This window comes from Gigantopelta aegis, chromosome 4, assembly GCF_016097555.1.
Source record: "Gigantopelta aegis isolate Gae_Host chromosome 4, Gae_host_genome, whole genome shotgun sequence".
NCBI lineage: Eukaryota > Metazoa > Mollusca > Gastropoda > Neomphalida > Peltospiridae > Gigantopelta > Gigantopelta aegis.
Genome location: NC_054702.1, coordinates 50,804,278 through 50,821,705, shown reverse-complemented (window position 1 = coordinate 50,821,705; position 17,428 = coordinate 50,804,278). Strand labels below are relative to the sequence as shown.

Genomic DNA, 17,428 nt, shown 5'->3' with positions numbered 1-17,428 from the left:
GAGCTTAGCTAAGTTTTCCTAATGTGCACTAATGCTATGGTAACAATGGTGAAAAGTATTTCAGGCAACTAGGAGTTTGAGGAACCTTACTAGCAATTGAATGTCTTGCATTATCATTGCAAATTCCTACAGAAACAATCATTTTGTACACAGAATTTAAAGTGGATTTAAATCTTATGGATTGGTGGTAAACGTGGACTCAGTTTAAGTACAATGCATATACATGTAGGTACCATCCATATATCTTCACTTAAAGGTTGTTTTTTTTTCACCAAAATATTTCATTAACTTGGAAGGTCAAAAATTATACACACAACATATTACCTGTCTGGTTCTGATTTTGCAAGTTTTATTGTTGAATTACCATAGGTCCACAGTCTTACACAAACATTCTTGTACTTTTGAATAGTTTCTCACAGAAAATAAGCATCAGTTATGACCACAAAAACTGTTTTACAATCAATATAAAAACTGGATATTAATTTGTTAATAAAGATTCATTGTGAATACACAAATCTACAAAATTAATGGAATGGTAAAATGTCTAAAACAAACTATTTTACTACTGTCTTACTTGTACAGGTATGATGAAAATTAACTGAATAAAATAATCAATACTTGCAAGTAACTTGACTAAGACTGCTTAAACAAATTTAACATGCTACTTCTCAGCTTTTTGCAACACAAATAAATATTAATTTGAACAGTCTAATCAAATTGTAATTCATCCAGAGATTACTTTTTTCTTATTTTGTAAAATTAATTTTAAATTAAAATATAAAATAATCATCTGAAATAAATAATATTAATCTATTATTAGTTATAAATATCCAATAAAACATTGTCAATTTAATATCTTTCTGTTTTTTGTAATAAAATTGAGCAATATCCAATAAAAAGAATTATCATACATAATATGTCTGTTCTGTTCACTCTGCTTCATTTTTACCACATGATCTAACAATAATTACCAGCCACGTACATAAAAAGCCATTCTGAATGTGCATGCACTTTGCTACTGTTACAATGACGACGCTCTGATATGTTTCTTGGCTGCACTAACATGTTGCAAGCTGATATCCTATGTGCCTCAGAAAACAACAACCAAAAAACAAAAACAAAAAAATATAAACTAAATCAGATATGTAATTTATCAAATAAATGGAGGTAGGAAAAGACAAAATTAAACTTTTATTCCATTGACACTTGTCACTAATATTTTGAGATAATATATATATGACATCACTTCTAGTAAGGGAATTCATTTATCATGTCAGCTAATATAGCACAATTTAACAGTTTTAAACATAATAAACTAGCTGTGAAATGTTTAATAAAAGTGTTATTATACAATGTTGTTTACACTGTAGAATTTCATTGTAATACATATTGGCATTTCAACACAATGTGAACATGCACAATAAACTTCCATACTGTTAACAAAATTGTATTATAGTAATACATGTACTCATATTGAAAATTAATGAAGTGCTAGAAATTGCACAAAAGAATATTTCAGGTGGAAATCTTTGTAAATACTCTATGTGTTTAGTGATATAAACAGATAAAAAGATACTGGTAAACAATGCTATACTTCTGAAAATATTTCTACACATGGATATAATAGCTGCTTTTGGTGTGGTAACTACTGTCGTTTCTAGTACTAACCACTTTGGAATAACTAACATTGGATATCTTTTACTTCTAACAGTAAACCTTCATTTTTGTCTAAATTCAAAACTATTTTAAAGTATTTTCCTATGCTAATCATAATGGCAATATTAATCGAGGGAAATAATGCTAACAATTTTCAAAGTTAAAACGCAAGCCTATAAAAACAGTTTATCTCTATATAGTACACCGAGTACTTTAACAAATATTAGTAAAAAAATAAATAATATATATTAATGAAAAACAAATATATTTTATAGCAAGAGTCATCAGTTCCAGGTCAAAGGATTTTAAAAACACTGGTTTTTGTTATTCCTTTAGCTTGTTAGATATGTTTTGAAACAACTAATAAGATAAATGGTATCTAATGGTCACTAATGTACCGTAATATTTTCTATACATGATCATAATGAAAAATCACACTAAAGTTTTGAATTATCCATCATGCATGCTTTGATTTGGAATTAAAATGACAGAGACAATACACACCAGTGCTTAGACCAACATCCAAGAAGAAAAACAATTATAAACAAATTGCTACAAATGTTACATCAATAGAAATACAGCAAATTCTGGCAGTTTCATAGTACATGTACATATATAATGAGCCTGTTTGAACCTATGTTCTGTTGTACATAATACCCATAAACACAAGGTACTCCAGAATGTGTATTCTAAAACTAACCATAACCCTCATATTAATGTTTGAATTAAACAAATAATTAGGAGCTAGCATTTTCATTGCAATTAAATTACCTTACTCTCAGAATATTTTATAGTCTGATTGCTTACAGGCTAAGCCATTGGTTCTGTCAAGATTCATATTTAGCTTAACTGTAATAACTCTCTATTAAGTAGCCACCCATCTTAATAAGTCTCTATATTATGAAAGATATTCAAATTAGTACCAACTAACCTGTACAGAACAAAGGACATTTTTAAATTCTAAAGTGTACAAAAATGTTTGTATAAAGAACATTACCATTATGTATAATGCAACAGACATTATTAACCTTCTATGCTATAAATAAATATTATGCATTGTAATTAAGATCATACCGATAAAGTTAAAGTTTGTTTTATTTAATAACACTAGAGCACATTGATTAATTAATGAAATACTATTGGATGTCAAACATTTGGTAATTCTGACATACATGTATGGTCTTGGAGAAAACCTGCTACATTTTCTCCATTAGTAGCATGGGATATTTTATATGCATTTTCTCACAAACAGGACAGCACATACCACAGCATTTGATATACCAGTCGTGGAGCACTGGTTGGGACAGGAAAAAACAATGATCAGAGAATGGCACCACCAAGGGGATTCATATAAAAACACAACTGGTTAATTGTCATGTACTACCTGCATGTTATTTTAAAAAATAGACCAGTAATGAATTTAAAATAATGTTTCATAACACACACACACACACACACACACACACACAGTTCACTTTTTAATTAGTTATTTCAGCTGTCCAATGGACAACACATTTCCTAACTGCCTGATTTCTTACCCAAATACGGCTGGAAACATTATATAAAGCAAGAAACAATATTAGAAATCATGATAGAATGAAGCTCAAACCATTCACTACTGTACGAGTAACAATAATTAGTATTACATTTTAAATAGGCATGATTGTGTTGCTACCTTTAAATACATATAATATATAATCCTATTAGCTGATATTAGTACTGAAAATTTCACTTTCCCTGCATTTTAAAATATAGTAAACTCTCTTTATCTCAAACTCTATTTTCTCAAATGTGATGCTATCTCAAAGCAAGAAGTGGATCCTGATCACTTCTCTACATAAACATGCAAACTAAATATCTGTACGACTATCTGAAACTTTGACAAAAATACACATGCCATCTCAAAGTGGTCCTAAATGACAGACAACAGTATTTTTTTTATTTATTTAAGTGGCAATATATTTTCCAGAATTGTAGACAAATTGTCAAATTATATTTCTCGATCAATTAACATATTTGTTACATGTTGTTGTTTTTTCCAAATTTAAACATAAAAACAATACATTATTATAACTTAGATTAATTAGCTGTATTAATAATTTAATCCACTTGAAAATAATGGTATCTCAAGTCATGACTTAAAAAATGCCAGTAACACACGTGACAGTATAGGATTACGGGGCGGGACGTAGCACAGTGGTAAAACGCTCGCTTGATGCGCGGCCAGTTTAGGAGCGATTCCCATTGGTGGCCCCACTGGGCTATTTCTCGTTCCAGCCAGTGCTCCACAACTGGTGTAACAAAGGCCATGGTATGTACTATCCTGTCTGTGGGATGGTGCATATAAAAGATCCCTTTCTGCTAATGGAAAAGAATAGCCCATGAAGTGGCGACAGCGCGTTTCCTCTCTATATCTATGTGGTCTTTAACCATATGTCTGATGCCATATAACCGTAAATAAAATGAGTTGAGTGCATCGTTAAATAAAGCATTTCCTTCCTTTGTATAGGATTAGGTGTGAGAGAACAGATAACTCACTGATGAAAACCCCAAAACATCACCAACAAAACATCACCAGGAACATTTATGTTGGCTTGAGTATACAATGAAAAGTTCAAATTTTTGTTTAACGACACCACTAGAGCACATTGATTAATTAATCATCAAATGGATGTCAAACATTTGGTAATTCTGACACGTAGTTATCAGAGGAAACCTGCTACATTTTTCCTACTACAGCAAGGGATTTTTATATGCACTTTCCCACAGACAGGACAGCACATACCACAGCCTTTAACTAGTTGTGGTGCACTGGTTGGAATGAGAAAAAAACAATCAATTGAATGGATCCACCGAGGTGGTTCGATCCTGCGACTCAAGCACTTCAAGCGAGCACTCAAACGACTGAGCTAAATCCCACCCTCCAAGTATACAGTGAAGATGGAATTGCAATATATGGTTCCATTATGACACTGGGGTTCAAAGGCATGAACTGTCTAGGTGATAAAATGAGTAACGTTTCAGAACAATTAACTACTCTCATCTGCAGCAGTTAGACCAGAACGGATAAGGTATTACTGCAAGATGTTTCAAGTCAGGTCAGTACAGTCTTGGACAGAACTCTCTGGCAAAGTAAGAGGTTGTGCCAATGACAGGCATGCTTGAGCAGTGTTCTGACGGAAGCATACCAAAGATGTCCTATACTCGGTAATGGAATAAAAAACCCTGGATAGATTAAAAGTAAACAGTAGCACTACTTGTTGACAAATGTGAAAGGTCTGCAATACAACCAATGGATCAAGGTGTGATTTGAGTCTGAAAACTCACTATCACATTTTTTATTTACAACCACCATTCCCCAAGATATGTACTGTATGTTTAATTACATGAATGTAACAATACTAGATCTCAAAGTTACTGGCTAGCACATATTTTGTATCTGTGACATTTTAATTCATTTCAGGCCATTAGTATGCTTAGTAAATCAGCGAAATGACAGGTTACAAAATAGCTTGTTCTTGATGAGAGATTACAACATGATATCCAGGTTATGCTTCATTGCTGGTATAGTAAACAAGAACATTCATCACAAAATTGCTCACACACCTCCTAATATCAGCGATTGGGTTCTGGTACCAAATATATGCTCTGTATCTAGTTACTCGTATCTAAACAGTGAACGTGAAACAGAAACACTGTTTTTGTTTACAAACACAAGTAACTTAATACACAATTCTGATTAATATGAAACAAACCGTAACTTCTGTTAATATATAAAAACAAGAATTCCACAGAATCAAATGTCGCATCTACCATTTCATTCATTGCCACATTTATGGATTTTCAATGGAACTTAAGAAAAACATTTTTAACTTATTAAATTCAATTTGTAATTAATTTTATTGATTAAAAAATATATATATATATATAATTATGTAAAATTCATTATAATTACAAACTTTCAGCTGTTTCACAATTTACTTTTTTTCTGATCTGACAACATCGCCAAAAAACTCCTCAGAAAAAGATTTAATTATGTTAAATGGGATGTCATAATGTACAAAAGGTCAAGAAGGTCATTTGAAAGCTGATTTATGTGTACTTTTAACTAAGTAAGTTGTGTTGTTTGTATATATAAAAAGAGGAACATCCATTCGTGTAGGTGCATATTTCATTGATCTAGGACTTGCAGTGAGAAATGGAGCTAAACACATTGAGCTAAAGGTAAATATTGATGTCACAGTGGTCAGCACCATCTACTTTAACTTACGTGGACAATAACCATGTTTTTGCTTTAAAATACATTAATATAATACTAACATTAAATTTGTAATCTACATGTAGACTGTAAACATATATTTGGCATCAAAATCCAATAACCAATTCTCATAACAAATTTAAGCAAATGTCAAAAGTTTATTTCATTGTTCAGAAACATATAATATAATTATATTATTATATATATGCACTAATTTATAATGTTTCTGCCAACACAAGATGGCAGAACAATTGTTTCAAAGAGATCATGTACTATAAATACATCGGCTCATTCAAACACCGTGAAGACTGCATTCACCCAGTTGTAATACTCCAGTTGGTAGCTAGGCATATTTCTTGTATATAACAGCTGCCACAGAGAGAAAAGCCAGACTTAACAAGGCAATAAACTTCCCCGTACTCATGGAAGGAACAAAAGAAAGTGCTGCTCCCTGAAACACACAATGCAGAGGAAAAGAAAGAAAAATTAGTTTAATGACATGTCATTACAATTTGATGTGCAACACATTTATCCTGAAATTTTCAGGGCTAGCTCTGGCACTTGTCAAATTCACCAATTGTGAATTTTAAATGAAGCTGGCATTTTTTTTTTTTTTTTTGGCGAAGTAATTTCATGTAATAATGAATATTTTGTTAGAAAATAAATGGGTTGCAGCAATTTGTGAAGTTTAATCGATTAGTTGGCAAAATGTTCAGCAGTTGCCAAGAGCTCTACCACTGAGCTACATCCCAGCCCATATCATACAAAAGCAATTTTAACAAAAAAAACTAATAATCGAGATTAAAAACAATTACAACCCAACAAACTAAAACTAAAAACAACTAACATTTTTAATATTGTATTATTAAGAAAAATACATATATTTTATCTACATTTACAAATAACATGATATGCATATTTCAATTATAAAACTTTGTGATCATTTAGCTTTGCACTTCACAAAAGTAAACAAAATAAAGACTAAAATAAAGAATAGTCACCAGGCTCCATATTAATAAACGTACTTAAGTCAATGTATGATACTTATCTATGTACTTTAAGTATGTATTTAGGTATCATACATTGACTTAAGTATGTTTATGAATACAGAGCCTGGGCCGCATCTAGCCTAAAAAACAAACTGGGGCACAGTAATACGTGGTCTTCTCCATCAAAATTATTTTAAACTACAAATTAAAAGGCATATTCTTGTTGGACCTTTTGCCCCTGCTTTGTACATCCCTGAAATTTTTCCTTTGAATTTGTGGAAGGATGACTAGTGCTAAGATGATTTTGACCTGCAACAGCGTTAGATAAATAACTAGACAAGTAATTAAAAACCCCATATCAGAATCACATAAATCCTATCTCTTACCCATCCTCCATGATCAGCAATCCATTTGGCTATCTTCTCTTTCATAATAAAAGTCACAAAATAGCCAACAATTTTTTTCATGAAAGCTGCAAATTTAGCTGTTCCAGACTTCAGGATACTGACGGCTATTCGGTAGCCAAAGCAGAGCAGAGTTAATACTCTTCCCCAGTTAATACCATTCTCAATTAACCTAAAAAGAAGGAAAAAAATGATCATGATTATAGCTTATCACTTTTTATCTTTACGAGAATAAGATTTGAAGAAGTAAAACAAAACAAAATTATTTACAAAATAAATAAATAAAAAAACACAATCACAAATTAATACAATAAGCGTACAGTGTCATGTATATACTATATTTCAAATAAAATTTCATACAAATACTCCTAATAGGTGTAGTAATAAAAAGGGATAATATCGCTATAAAGCAGCAAGGGATCTTTTATATGCATATACACCATTGCTTTTGATATACCAGTCGCTGAGCACAAGCTGGGACTGGGTCCACAGAGGGAGATTGATCTTGCGACCCATCGTATCTCAGACGAATGCACTACCGCAGAGTTTAAGTTACATTCCGACCCTGGATTGATTCAGTTACATAATTCAAAATGGAGATATGTTGTAGTGAAAGTGCTTACTCCTTAAATAGAATATCTGAAGACGAGTATACTAGTAATCATTGTTTTAATACAAAAATCACAGGGGACAATATTTCAAAATTTTAGTTAACTTTAACTTAGTTCACATGATTTTAATTGAGATAACCGATTGTTTGGTTACATGAATTACATTTGCATATTGAAGAGAAATTTTTATTATCATGAAGTTTGTAACTTTCCGTTTTAGAATGTAAACTTTCACCACATAATCAGTTTGCATGAATTTTAAAGTTGTGTACCATCACAAGAACAAAATAATAGTTCACATGAAATATTAAGTCCTGAAATCACACAGCATATTTTACTGTGCATAACTATTATAATTATGTATGTTGTTGTTATTCTCTCAATTACAAATTTCTGATATGTAAGTAATAGATAAAACAAGATTTACAATACCAGTCTTTCCCCCAGGATTTTTGTTCAGAGGGTTGGCAAAATAGTTTGACGTAAACTGAGACCCCAACGAGGACAAATGCTATGGGGATTCGAGGGCATGCTGCACCTTAATTCTTTTTTTATTTTTCAGTTGCTTTTAGATGCATTATGGAGTACATGTGCAGTGTTCTCGCGACTCCATTTTGCTGTCCTCCTTTCATGTTCTGTCTCCCTCCTTTATTTTTCTGCACCCCTCTTATATTTTCCAGCACCTATCTCTGCTATTTCCAAATGCACACTTTTTTCCACAAATAAAAAAACAACAATGATCAGTCTGCACACTGGACATCAAAGGAAACAAGCCGAGTTGTGTGTACGAAAAAGCAACTGACGAAAAGCTTACGACAGTTATATAATTTAACAGTATTTTAACAGCCTCTATTTTGTCCCATACCTGTATCCATTTGTGCGTTTGATACACACAATAAAAGTTATATTTTAGTTGAGCAATCAAAACATTTTATTGTTTATGGATTCGGCAATCTCCGACCGATAAACCACTTATTTGGCGCCAAATTTGTCACATGATCAGAACAGTCATTCACTAACTAAAATCCAGGGGTTCTAGAATTACCCCCCCCCCCCCAATAAAACCAATAAAAGAAAAACTGATACAAGCCTCCAAACCAGATCAAATCTACTGCCTTCATAAATGGTTATATATCATGTAACCCATTAAAGTGAACTTTTGTATATATATTGTCATACCAGTTAAAAGTACATTTTATACAATTACCCAAGTTTCAAAGCATTAATAAAAACAGGCAACAGCAGCCCTATATGGAGATAATAACAAATGACTTACTTTCGAGCCACATTGGCAAAAGCTTCATAAGCTGTATTTTCATTAATATTCAAATTTCGCATCATCTCCGTAAATACATCCGAGTATCTGTCATTGATGTCATCACCAATTCTTGCCAATTGACGACCAATCTCAGCAGTTGGACTAAAAATAAGACACACATTAATTACAGAAAGGGCCCATTCATTGCCATATGTTTGAATGGTGTTAAAACTAGACAAATAACCAGAATATGTTATTACTATAATTATTTATACTTATTACACATCTAGTGTTAGTGTTATAAATTGAATAAGTCGTGAAGTTAGATTATCATTAATATTAAAAAACCCAAGAAAATGTAGTCATCAATATCTCCTGTCCCCCATTAATGGAATGGAAACCACAATCATACGGCTGGTGTATATACATGTATACATTTCTCAAAAACAGAGCTAAATGGTTTTGGAGATCTGCTTTAAAAACAAATGAATGAAACCGTGAATATGGTTATTTGTTTCCATGGTAACAGAACAAATATTGAAAAAAATAAAGTCCATCATACATGTACCAAAAGGCACTACCAGACCACTTCATTAATTTATCTTGAACGGTTTTGGCACTGTGCTTTGGGAACTGTGAATTTGGCAATTAAGTATTCACTAAAGTTATATATACATGTATACATGTATATATTTTGTACCAGTCCAGTGAGTGACATCAACACTGGATTTCCCATGCAGTTTTTGTGTGGCCTACATTTCTTACCAAAGTATTGTACTTACAGGGCTAGATCTGGGTCAGTAGAAAATGTTGCCAAATTAAAGTTAAGCTATTTACAGAAAACCATATTGAAAATGAAAACTCATTCATAACAAAGGTAGTACCAGACTATTGGAGACAGACAGCACCCATTTTAATATTCCCCACAAATCACAATGCTGGCGATCTAATTAAACTGATGATTTACATGTAAAGGATAAAAAAGATATCTATTGTATGTGCTATCCTGTCTATGGGATGGTGCATATAAAAGATCCCTTGCTGCTAATCGAAATGGGTTTCCTCCATCAATATCTGTGTGGTCCTTAACCATATGTCCGGCGTCATATAACCGTAAATAAAATGTATTGAATGCGTCTTTAAATAAACCATTTCCTACATTCATTAAATTCTTAACGAAAAACATTAGTAAAAGAATACCCTGTAACGAAAACATCCAAAGTTGTGTCATCAATTAAAATACTCCCATATACATGCATGGATTTTAGAGATCAAATGTTGATGAATAAATTTTAATTAAAGAAACTACCTCAAGGGAGCTTCACCAAATTCTAGAAGTTCAGGCACTCTTGGTGTAGCATCATAAGGTTGACGAATCTGTTCCTGTCTGTATCTCTGGTAAAAGAAATTTTTGAAAATATCTTCAGTCTGTTCAGCGACATTCTGTTCCGTATCTGGATGTAACTGCTCTGGAGGATGCGGAATCATCAAACGTGGAGACCTTGGAGGTCGGATAAAGTCATCTTCACTCCCTGAGTCACTTCCCCAACTGGCCATTGTAGTATTGCAAAGAAATCACCCGCACCTTGCTCACATTGCATAATGCAATGCACCTGGAATGCGTGTCATGTTACAACAATCATGGCAACAGAATATACCTGAAATAATGTAAGAAACATATTCTCAGCTATATATACATTAATATTACATTAGGTCTCTACTTAAAAACTGTTTTAGAGCACATTGATTTATTAATCAACAACTACCTGTTAAGTGTTGGGAACTGGATGAAATTGCACACTTCAATGTTAAAATGTTTTTAGTGGAACAATTAATTGCTCCCCTAACTTAGTTTATGGGAAGCCATATAAGATATATCATACTGATACCATATAAATTCATATGCTAAGGGGAGCTGGAAATCACTTTCTTTGAAATAAGGGAAGTGATGAGGTGCAAGATTGAACGACGAGGTCTGAATTTTTTTTATCAGTTTTAAATTTGCACTATGAATTGATTTATGAATAACATGATTATTAAATGCACATTGCCCTTTGGGGTAAAGTTAAATATGTTTGTTTCATTCCAAACATTTACAAGGTGCCAGAATGATATTAAACAATCTTACTATTGACCTACAAATTCAATGGATTATGTAATAATTCATAGGATTTAAAGATAAAGGAATTAAAATAAGTGCCAAGTGCAGGGTTGAAGTAATCTGTAGAGGTACAGAGGCTACATGAGTTGACCTGCTCTCGAAAGAACTTAGTATGAAGTTCTTGACAGTAATCATTATTTGATTAAGTCCAAGTGACAGTGCGTATGGAAAGACCATATTTATTTTTTATAATATACATTATTCATCATTAATAATGGAGTTGCTTCGCCCAGGGTCGTTTTGCCCTAAATCGCATTTGTACTGAATCAATTCATCCCCCACAATAATACTAGACACAAACTGGTACTGTAAAAAACATTTACTCTCAAGTAATACAACATTAGCATAATGTAAAATTTTGTGATCAGTCTAAATGACTGCATTTTATTCGTATCATAATGTTGGTAAATGCATTACCGTAAATCTCTTAAAACACAAAACAAACAGAACTTCATTAGGCTCATGGCCATCATCAATGGCGTTTGAGGAATACTATAAACACCAGAGAGAAAAAAAAGATTGTTGATAATTATAGCAACTGTTATAAATATACACAACTTTCTAAGGGTGCCAATGTTTTTACAGTTTTAGTGTAAATCTTTGTTCTGTGTATTAGACCAACTTCTGTGATCAATGTAGTTTCAAGGGCTTGTTATTGTCGACAATATCAATTTCAATTGATATTGGACAAATCAATGAACACATCTTATTTAATAACAAACTTGCAGTGCCTTACAATAAATGTTAAAAACGGAGGCTTGGTTAAGTTATAGTCTGAAGCACATTGTTAACAACTACAATAAATTATTCTTCTACCTTTAAGTACCGATAGATTTTACCCACATTTTGTCCAGACAGAAATAGCGGAAAAAACATTACAATGACAGAAATTCCACATACTAGTAATTACTAGATGATAAACATGTCACCTATCTTGACTTTGCTAAGATCTCTTAGGACAAAAAGCATGCAGTTTTTCACTGTCTGCCATTTTACTTTTTTATGGAATACTCTTCAAGACAGGTGGAATCCTCCTAAGTATGTGACGTCATCACGAGTGCTTTATACCAAATCTTTTTACCCCTCTTGAAGAATATTCCATAAAATGCTAAAATGGCAGCCAGCACAGAATTACACGCTTTTTGCCCAAGGCGATCTCAGCGAAGTCGATATAGTCTTTATAGATGACATGGTTATCAACTAATATGTGGAATCTGTGTGGGAGCAGGTCAAATTGCCCCAGCGGATGGTCAACTCGCCCCACACTGTTTAGTCAATTTGCCCCACACTGTTTAGTCAAAACACCCCAAAAATGTTACCAACTCGCCCCAGTGTTTGGTCAACTCGCCCCAGTGATTGGTCAACTCGCCCCATCAAACTGTACAGTCATTATTAATAATACATTATTGTTTTATTCAATATAAGAACCTCCCCCAAAAGACCAGTAAGGGTTTGTAATAGTGGAGTTTCACTGTAATATTAATACTGTATATTGCTCTGTATTAGCCGACTATGTGAATAAGCCGACCCTTTAGATTGCCTCTCAATATCTGGTACAAAAAGGTTGGCATGATGTATGAGCCGACTCAACTTTTACGTAGTTGAAACAGGCAAAAATATAGATATATCCAATCGATATAATGTCAGTCTATGGAAGGAATTTTGTTGGTGAACCGATCAAAGTACAAGGTTCATAAAAAATCCCCTAATGTGGAATAACTTTATTCTGTTCTTTTATTTCTCAGTTGAATCGATCAGATGGACATCTCTATCTCAGGCCATCGGATTTCATGGTAACGATCGTTACCGGTAGTGTGTCGGCAAAACCACGGAACCGAAACTTTGTTTCCCATGATTATTATGTCGGTTAAAAAAATTAAAATATTTATCTATACATATATATATATATATATGTATTATACAAATAATAATGTTTCTCATATAAAACTACTGGAGATAGTTTTCAACACAATCACGACACCCGATTCGGATTTTAGTGTTCGCCATACTTCTCAATGTTCGAGTAAACCTGAATCAGAGTTCGACACTGCGCTCAAATCAAACCTGACAATAAATTGTAATATTGACATCATGTGATTCATGGCATCTGCTCCAAAGAAGAAAAAGTCTGAATCCATTTCTTTGAAAACTTTTTAAAAATGGCCATGTAGTGGCGATTTTGAAGTCGAAGTCGATAACGATCTGATATCTGTTAGATGTAGAGTTTGCAGTGACCATTACAAGTGAGATGCTTATGAAATTGCCCAAATACATTTTTTAAGGGGCCATTCATTTAGTACGATACAAAAAAAGTTGTGATTTTCGACATCCTTCTTCCTATTGTACATCTACAATCGAATAAGCTCCACTATTTCCTGTCTTTTCATTAAGGGCGGAAATGACGTAAACTGTTATATTTATATAGCTGTCGGTCAGAACAGCATGCGTATGTAATGTGGAGGGGAGGGGGGGTGGGAGGGGAGGGGAAGGGGCGCGACTGTGTCAAAAATATTATTGAGTTTGAAAACGTGTCTCTTTCCACGGGTTTGTGCGTTGGATAATCGGTAGTTTGGGCGGACTCAACTTTTTCAGCCCAGAACTGGCCGTCATGCAAACAGATCGGTGTATCTCGGTGATGGTGCAAACGGCCAGTTGGGGATGTGGTGATTCTCAGAACTACTGGGCATCATTAAACTTATTAACATATATAATAATAGACAATGATGAATCTCCACATTTAGTTTATTCAAGGACAGACACAAAGCCTCAGAATGATGCTTACACATACCACCACGCAGCAGGTGGAATTAAAGGTGCATCATAATCATCATATAACATTAATCTGACAGAAAGGTCAGTGATAGAGATTGAACAGTTATAAATATATTGAAAAATAAAGATTATTGCTGGCTTAAAAAAATATTTAAAAAAAAAAAAAAAAAAAAAAAAAAAATAATATATATATATATATATATATATATAAAGTATTCTTATAACGAACTGCATGGGACCAGGACCATCGGTTCGTTATAGCAGTAGTTCGTTGTAAACATTTACAGAAGTTAGCCGTTTTCATTCAGGAAGTTGGCCATTTTTGATTTTCAAATTTAAACACCATAAACACAAGAATTAGTGGGGTTTGGTTTTTGAATATTTCATTTATTATCACCAATGGAAGCAAAATATGCAAATAAATACAACATGTTGAATCAAATGAGTGTTCAGTCAGTCACGTTTTGAAACAAATTTGCTTATTTTTGTCTGCTTAGTGAGCATTGGTCTCATAGTCTGCAGGGCTGTAGCAATGTCGGCAATCAAATGAAACTGGCATTGCTACATCAACTTTACTTTGGAAAAACAGTGTTATCGTGTCCGTCATGATTGTGCATCTACCAAATACTGTTAACATTTCATAATATTTGTGTTACCTACCTTCAAAACAAAATATCTGATTATTTAATGCTAATTACAATGACTGTATAGTGAGTTTCACGTGTCAGTCTTATTGTTTTATACCGGCACTTAAACAAGCACACAATAGCAGTGAAGTGAGAGCAGACGGTTAATTGCTCCATACATTAATCCCTTAATTGATACCAATCTTCTACCTAACGACATGCGGACGTTATCTGATTTGACTTATCAGTGCAATCGTTTTGGATGCATTGTCGCTAATGCTACTGCTTGATAAGATGCAAGTGAGTTGCAGGTGTCAATCTTCTTGTTGGAGACCGCCAAAATGTCAAGGAAGCAATGGGGACTTAAACAAGTGAACAATAGCATTTGACAACTTTTGTTTTCACTAGACGTTGGGCATGGTAATATTAGTTATTTACTAGCCCAACACTGAATATCACTAGCTATGGGACTGGGGCTACCATAATCTAGAAGCCCCGGGTTACTGTAAGGAGATGCAAAGTGATGTCATTGGAATACTGTCAAATGAGCTATATTATTACAATGCTTTGCCACATTAATGATAAAATAAAAACTAGTCTACTAACCTTGACCCCTGTCAAAATTCTATAGCACGCAGACAACGCTGTTTACAGGTTGGTATTTTTTTTCTTCTCATAATTCTGGACAAAATATGAATTATAAGTTTTAAAAGATGAAAGAATTAAAAAGTACCTTTTCAGGCTTTTGTCAAATATATCATATTTAAAAAATTACCGTTGGATATGTTTTATTTATTGTGTTCGAAGCCAAAACAGGGTTTCGAAAAGTGACTTTCGTCGACCTTAGTTATAATTCAAGTAAAGTAAAAGTTGAAGTTGGTGAACTAGTGGACGATGTTTACGTGCACTTCATCACATCACGATAAAAACTTGTATAAATTGTCAAGTATTATTATTAACATTATTAGCTTAACTTACTTTATTTTTTCTGCAACAACATAATAACGAACTACCTGTATCTTATATGCAATTAACTTTGTTCCACAAAATCAAGAACGAGTAAGCAAGAACATCAACAGGAAGTAGAACAGCTTTTGTGTGAAACCGTCCAAAAATGTTGAAGCACCCTTCCGTTCGAATAGACGGGTTATAGCGAAAACGGAACCGTGCCAAAACGGCCCCAGGCGAAAACGGAACCAAATTGGACAAAGCGGATACCTGTGGTCCCGTTTTGGTAGTGGTTCCGTTTTAGCCTGATCCCGAATAGACTACATCTTGTTTCTTCTTTTTGTTTTCTTCTATCCATATTATATGATTCTTCTTTTTGTTTTCTTCTCTCCTATATACATGCATATAGGAGCTGCGAAGCTTCGTATATTCGATTCGATTCGATACGATTCGATTCGATTTATGTGTATTCGGAATTTCGAATATTGCGATGGGACAAACTATATGGCCAACCGTTAACATTAATAAACAATAAACAATGTGGAATACAAAGCAGGATCACGTGAAGTCTTTCCCACTCCTGGCTACAGTCGCGAAATACACACACGGCATTCAAACTACTAACTGCTCTTCAGAAAAGGTGAATTCCACAGGCACAAATGTAATTATAACCGACAAACGACACTCTATGCCTCGCCAAAATGCAGACACTCATATGGGGATATAAAAACGCTGATCTCATCCTATATATGTCAGACTTCAAGCAGAGAAAGTGATATGATTATAATGTTATACGCATCATGACACACTGAATAGATAATTAAGTCGGTCAATAAACATTGCTTGAATTAACGAGTATATTTCTTTTTTAATTTTTAGTATTCTGTTTTTGTATGTGCGAAGAATATCCATTAGTATTTAGTTTTGATATCCGATTGGTGATGAGTGTTAATTTTCACATGTTTACTTGAATTATTTTGTGATCTCATTAAAAGCCAATAAATGATCACTTCCAAGATATTTTCTCGTGTTAGTTCAACTGTTCAAACTATGTACACATTAGTACTGGTTTTCTATTTGGGGCGCTTTATTATTTAAACTTCAACCTTGTGTAATCATGTTAATCACCGTACGTACTCTCAATGTAGTGGATATTTATATTGTCTTTCTAATTTCCTTCACTGAGCTGAATATTCCTTCGTGAACAACATCTGATACACTTGATTATTCTCCAAGGTATTCCAGATTCGAAATTCGATTCGAACATTTTCGAATATTCGATTCGAAATTCGATTCGCACGGAAAATTGAGATTTGCAGGGCCCTAATAATATATATATATATATATATATATATATATATATATATATATATATATATATATATATATATATATATATATATATATATATATATATATATATATATATATTAATTCGCCATACCATTTACTGAAAATATAATATAATACTAAATGAATGTTAACAACAATTAAGATCTTTTGAGTTTTTAACTTGGTCTCAAACTTCGAAATGATACTGTATTTAGTTTCTGTCTTCAGCCAAGACGGAAAATCATTTTCTAGGCGGAATAATATCAGTTTATGTCATATTATAACAAGTAACATTTATTTCGATTGAAGAAGTGAAACGTGGGTACGTCGTTCTAGTTTAGGGAAAGCTGGTCAAAACGTACCCAACCAAAACGTACCTTTTTTCTTCTTAATGTACCTTAATTATTTATATA

The 17,428-nt window shown here is 33.1% G+C and overlaps 1 protein-coding gene across 1 annotated transcript; it reads right to left on the bottom strand.

Moving 5' to 3' along the window:
* Nucleotides 1-4,466: 4,466 nt before the first annotated feature.
* LOC121372114 (bcl-2 homologous antagonist/killer-like) lies at nt 4,467-15,813 on the bottom strand. The gene is made up of 5 exons (XM_041498378.1): nt 15,714-15,813; nt 10,486-10,834; nt 9,195-9,338; nt 7,290-7,479; nt 4,467-6,365 (listed from the first exon to the last, which is right to left on the bottom strand). Exons 2-5 carry the CDS (start codon nt 10,731-10,733, stop codon nt 6,258-6,260), a joined length of 690 nt encoding a protein of 229 aa, XP_041354312.1. The 5' UTR covers nt 10,734-10,834; nt 15,714-15,813; the 3' UTR covers nt 4,467-6,257.
* Between the last annotated feature and the right edge of the window lie 1,615 nt (nt 15,814-17,428).

What these genes read in the sequence shown, in the direction of transcription:
- LOC121372114 (XM_041498378.1), bottom strand. Translation starts at nt 10,733, where the DNA reads ATGGCCAGTTGGGGAAGTGACTCAGGGAGTGAAGATGACTTTATCCGA. An exon ending in TTTGCCAATGTGGCTCGAAA is followed by an intron (nt 7,480 to 9,194) that starts GTAAGTCATTTG and finishes CCTTCTTTTTAG; the next exon opens with GTTAATTGAGAATGGTATTA. An exon ending in TTGCTGATCATGGAGGATGG is followed by an intron (nt 6,366 to 7,289) that starts GTAAGAGATAGG and finishes TGTGTGTTTCAG; the next exon opens with GGAGCAGCACTTTCTTTTGT.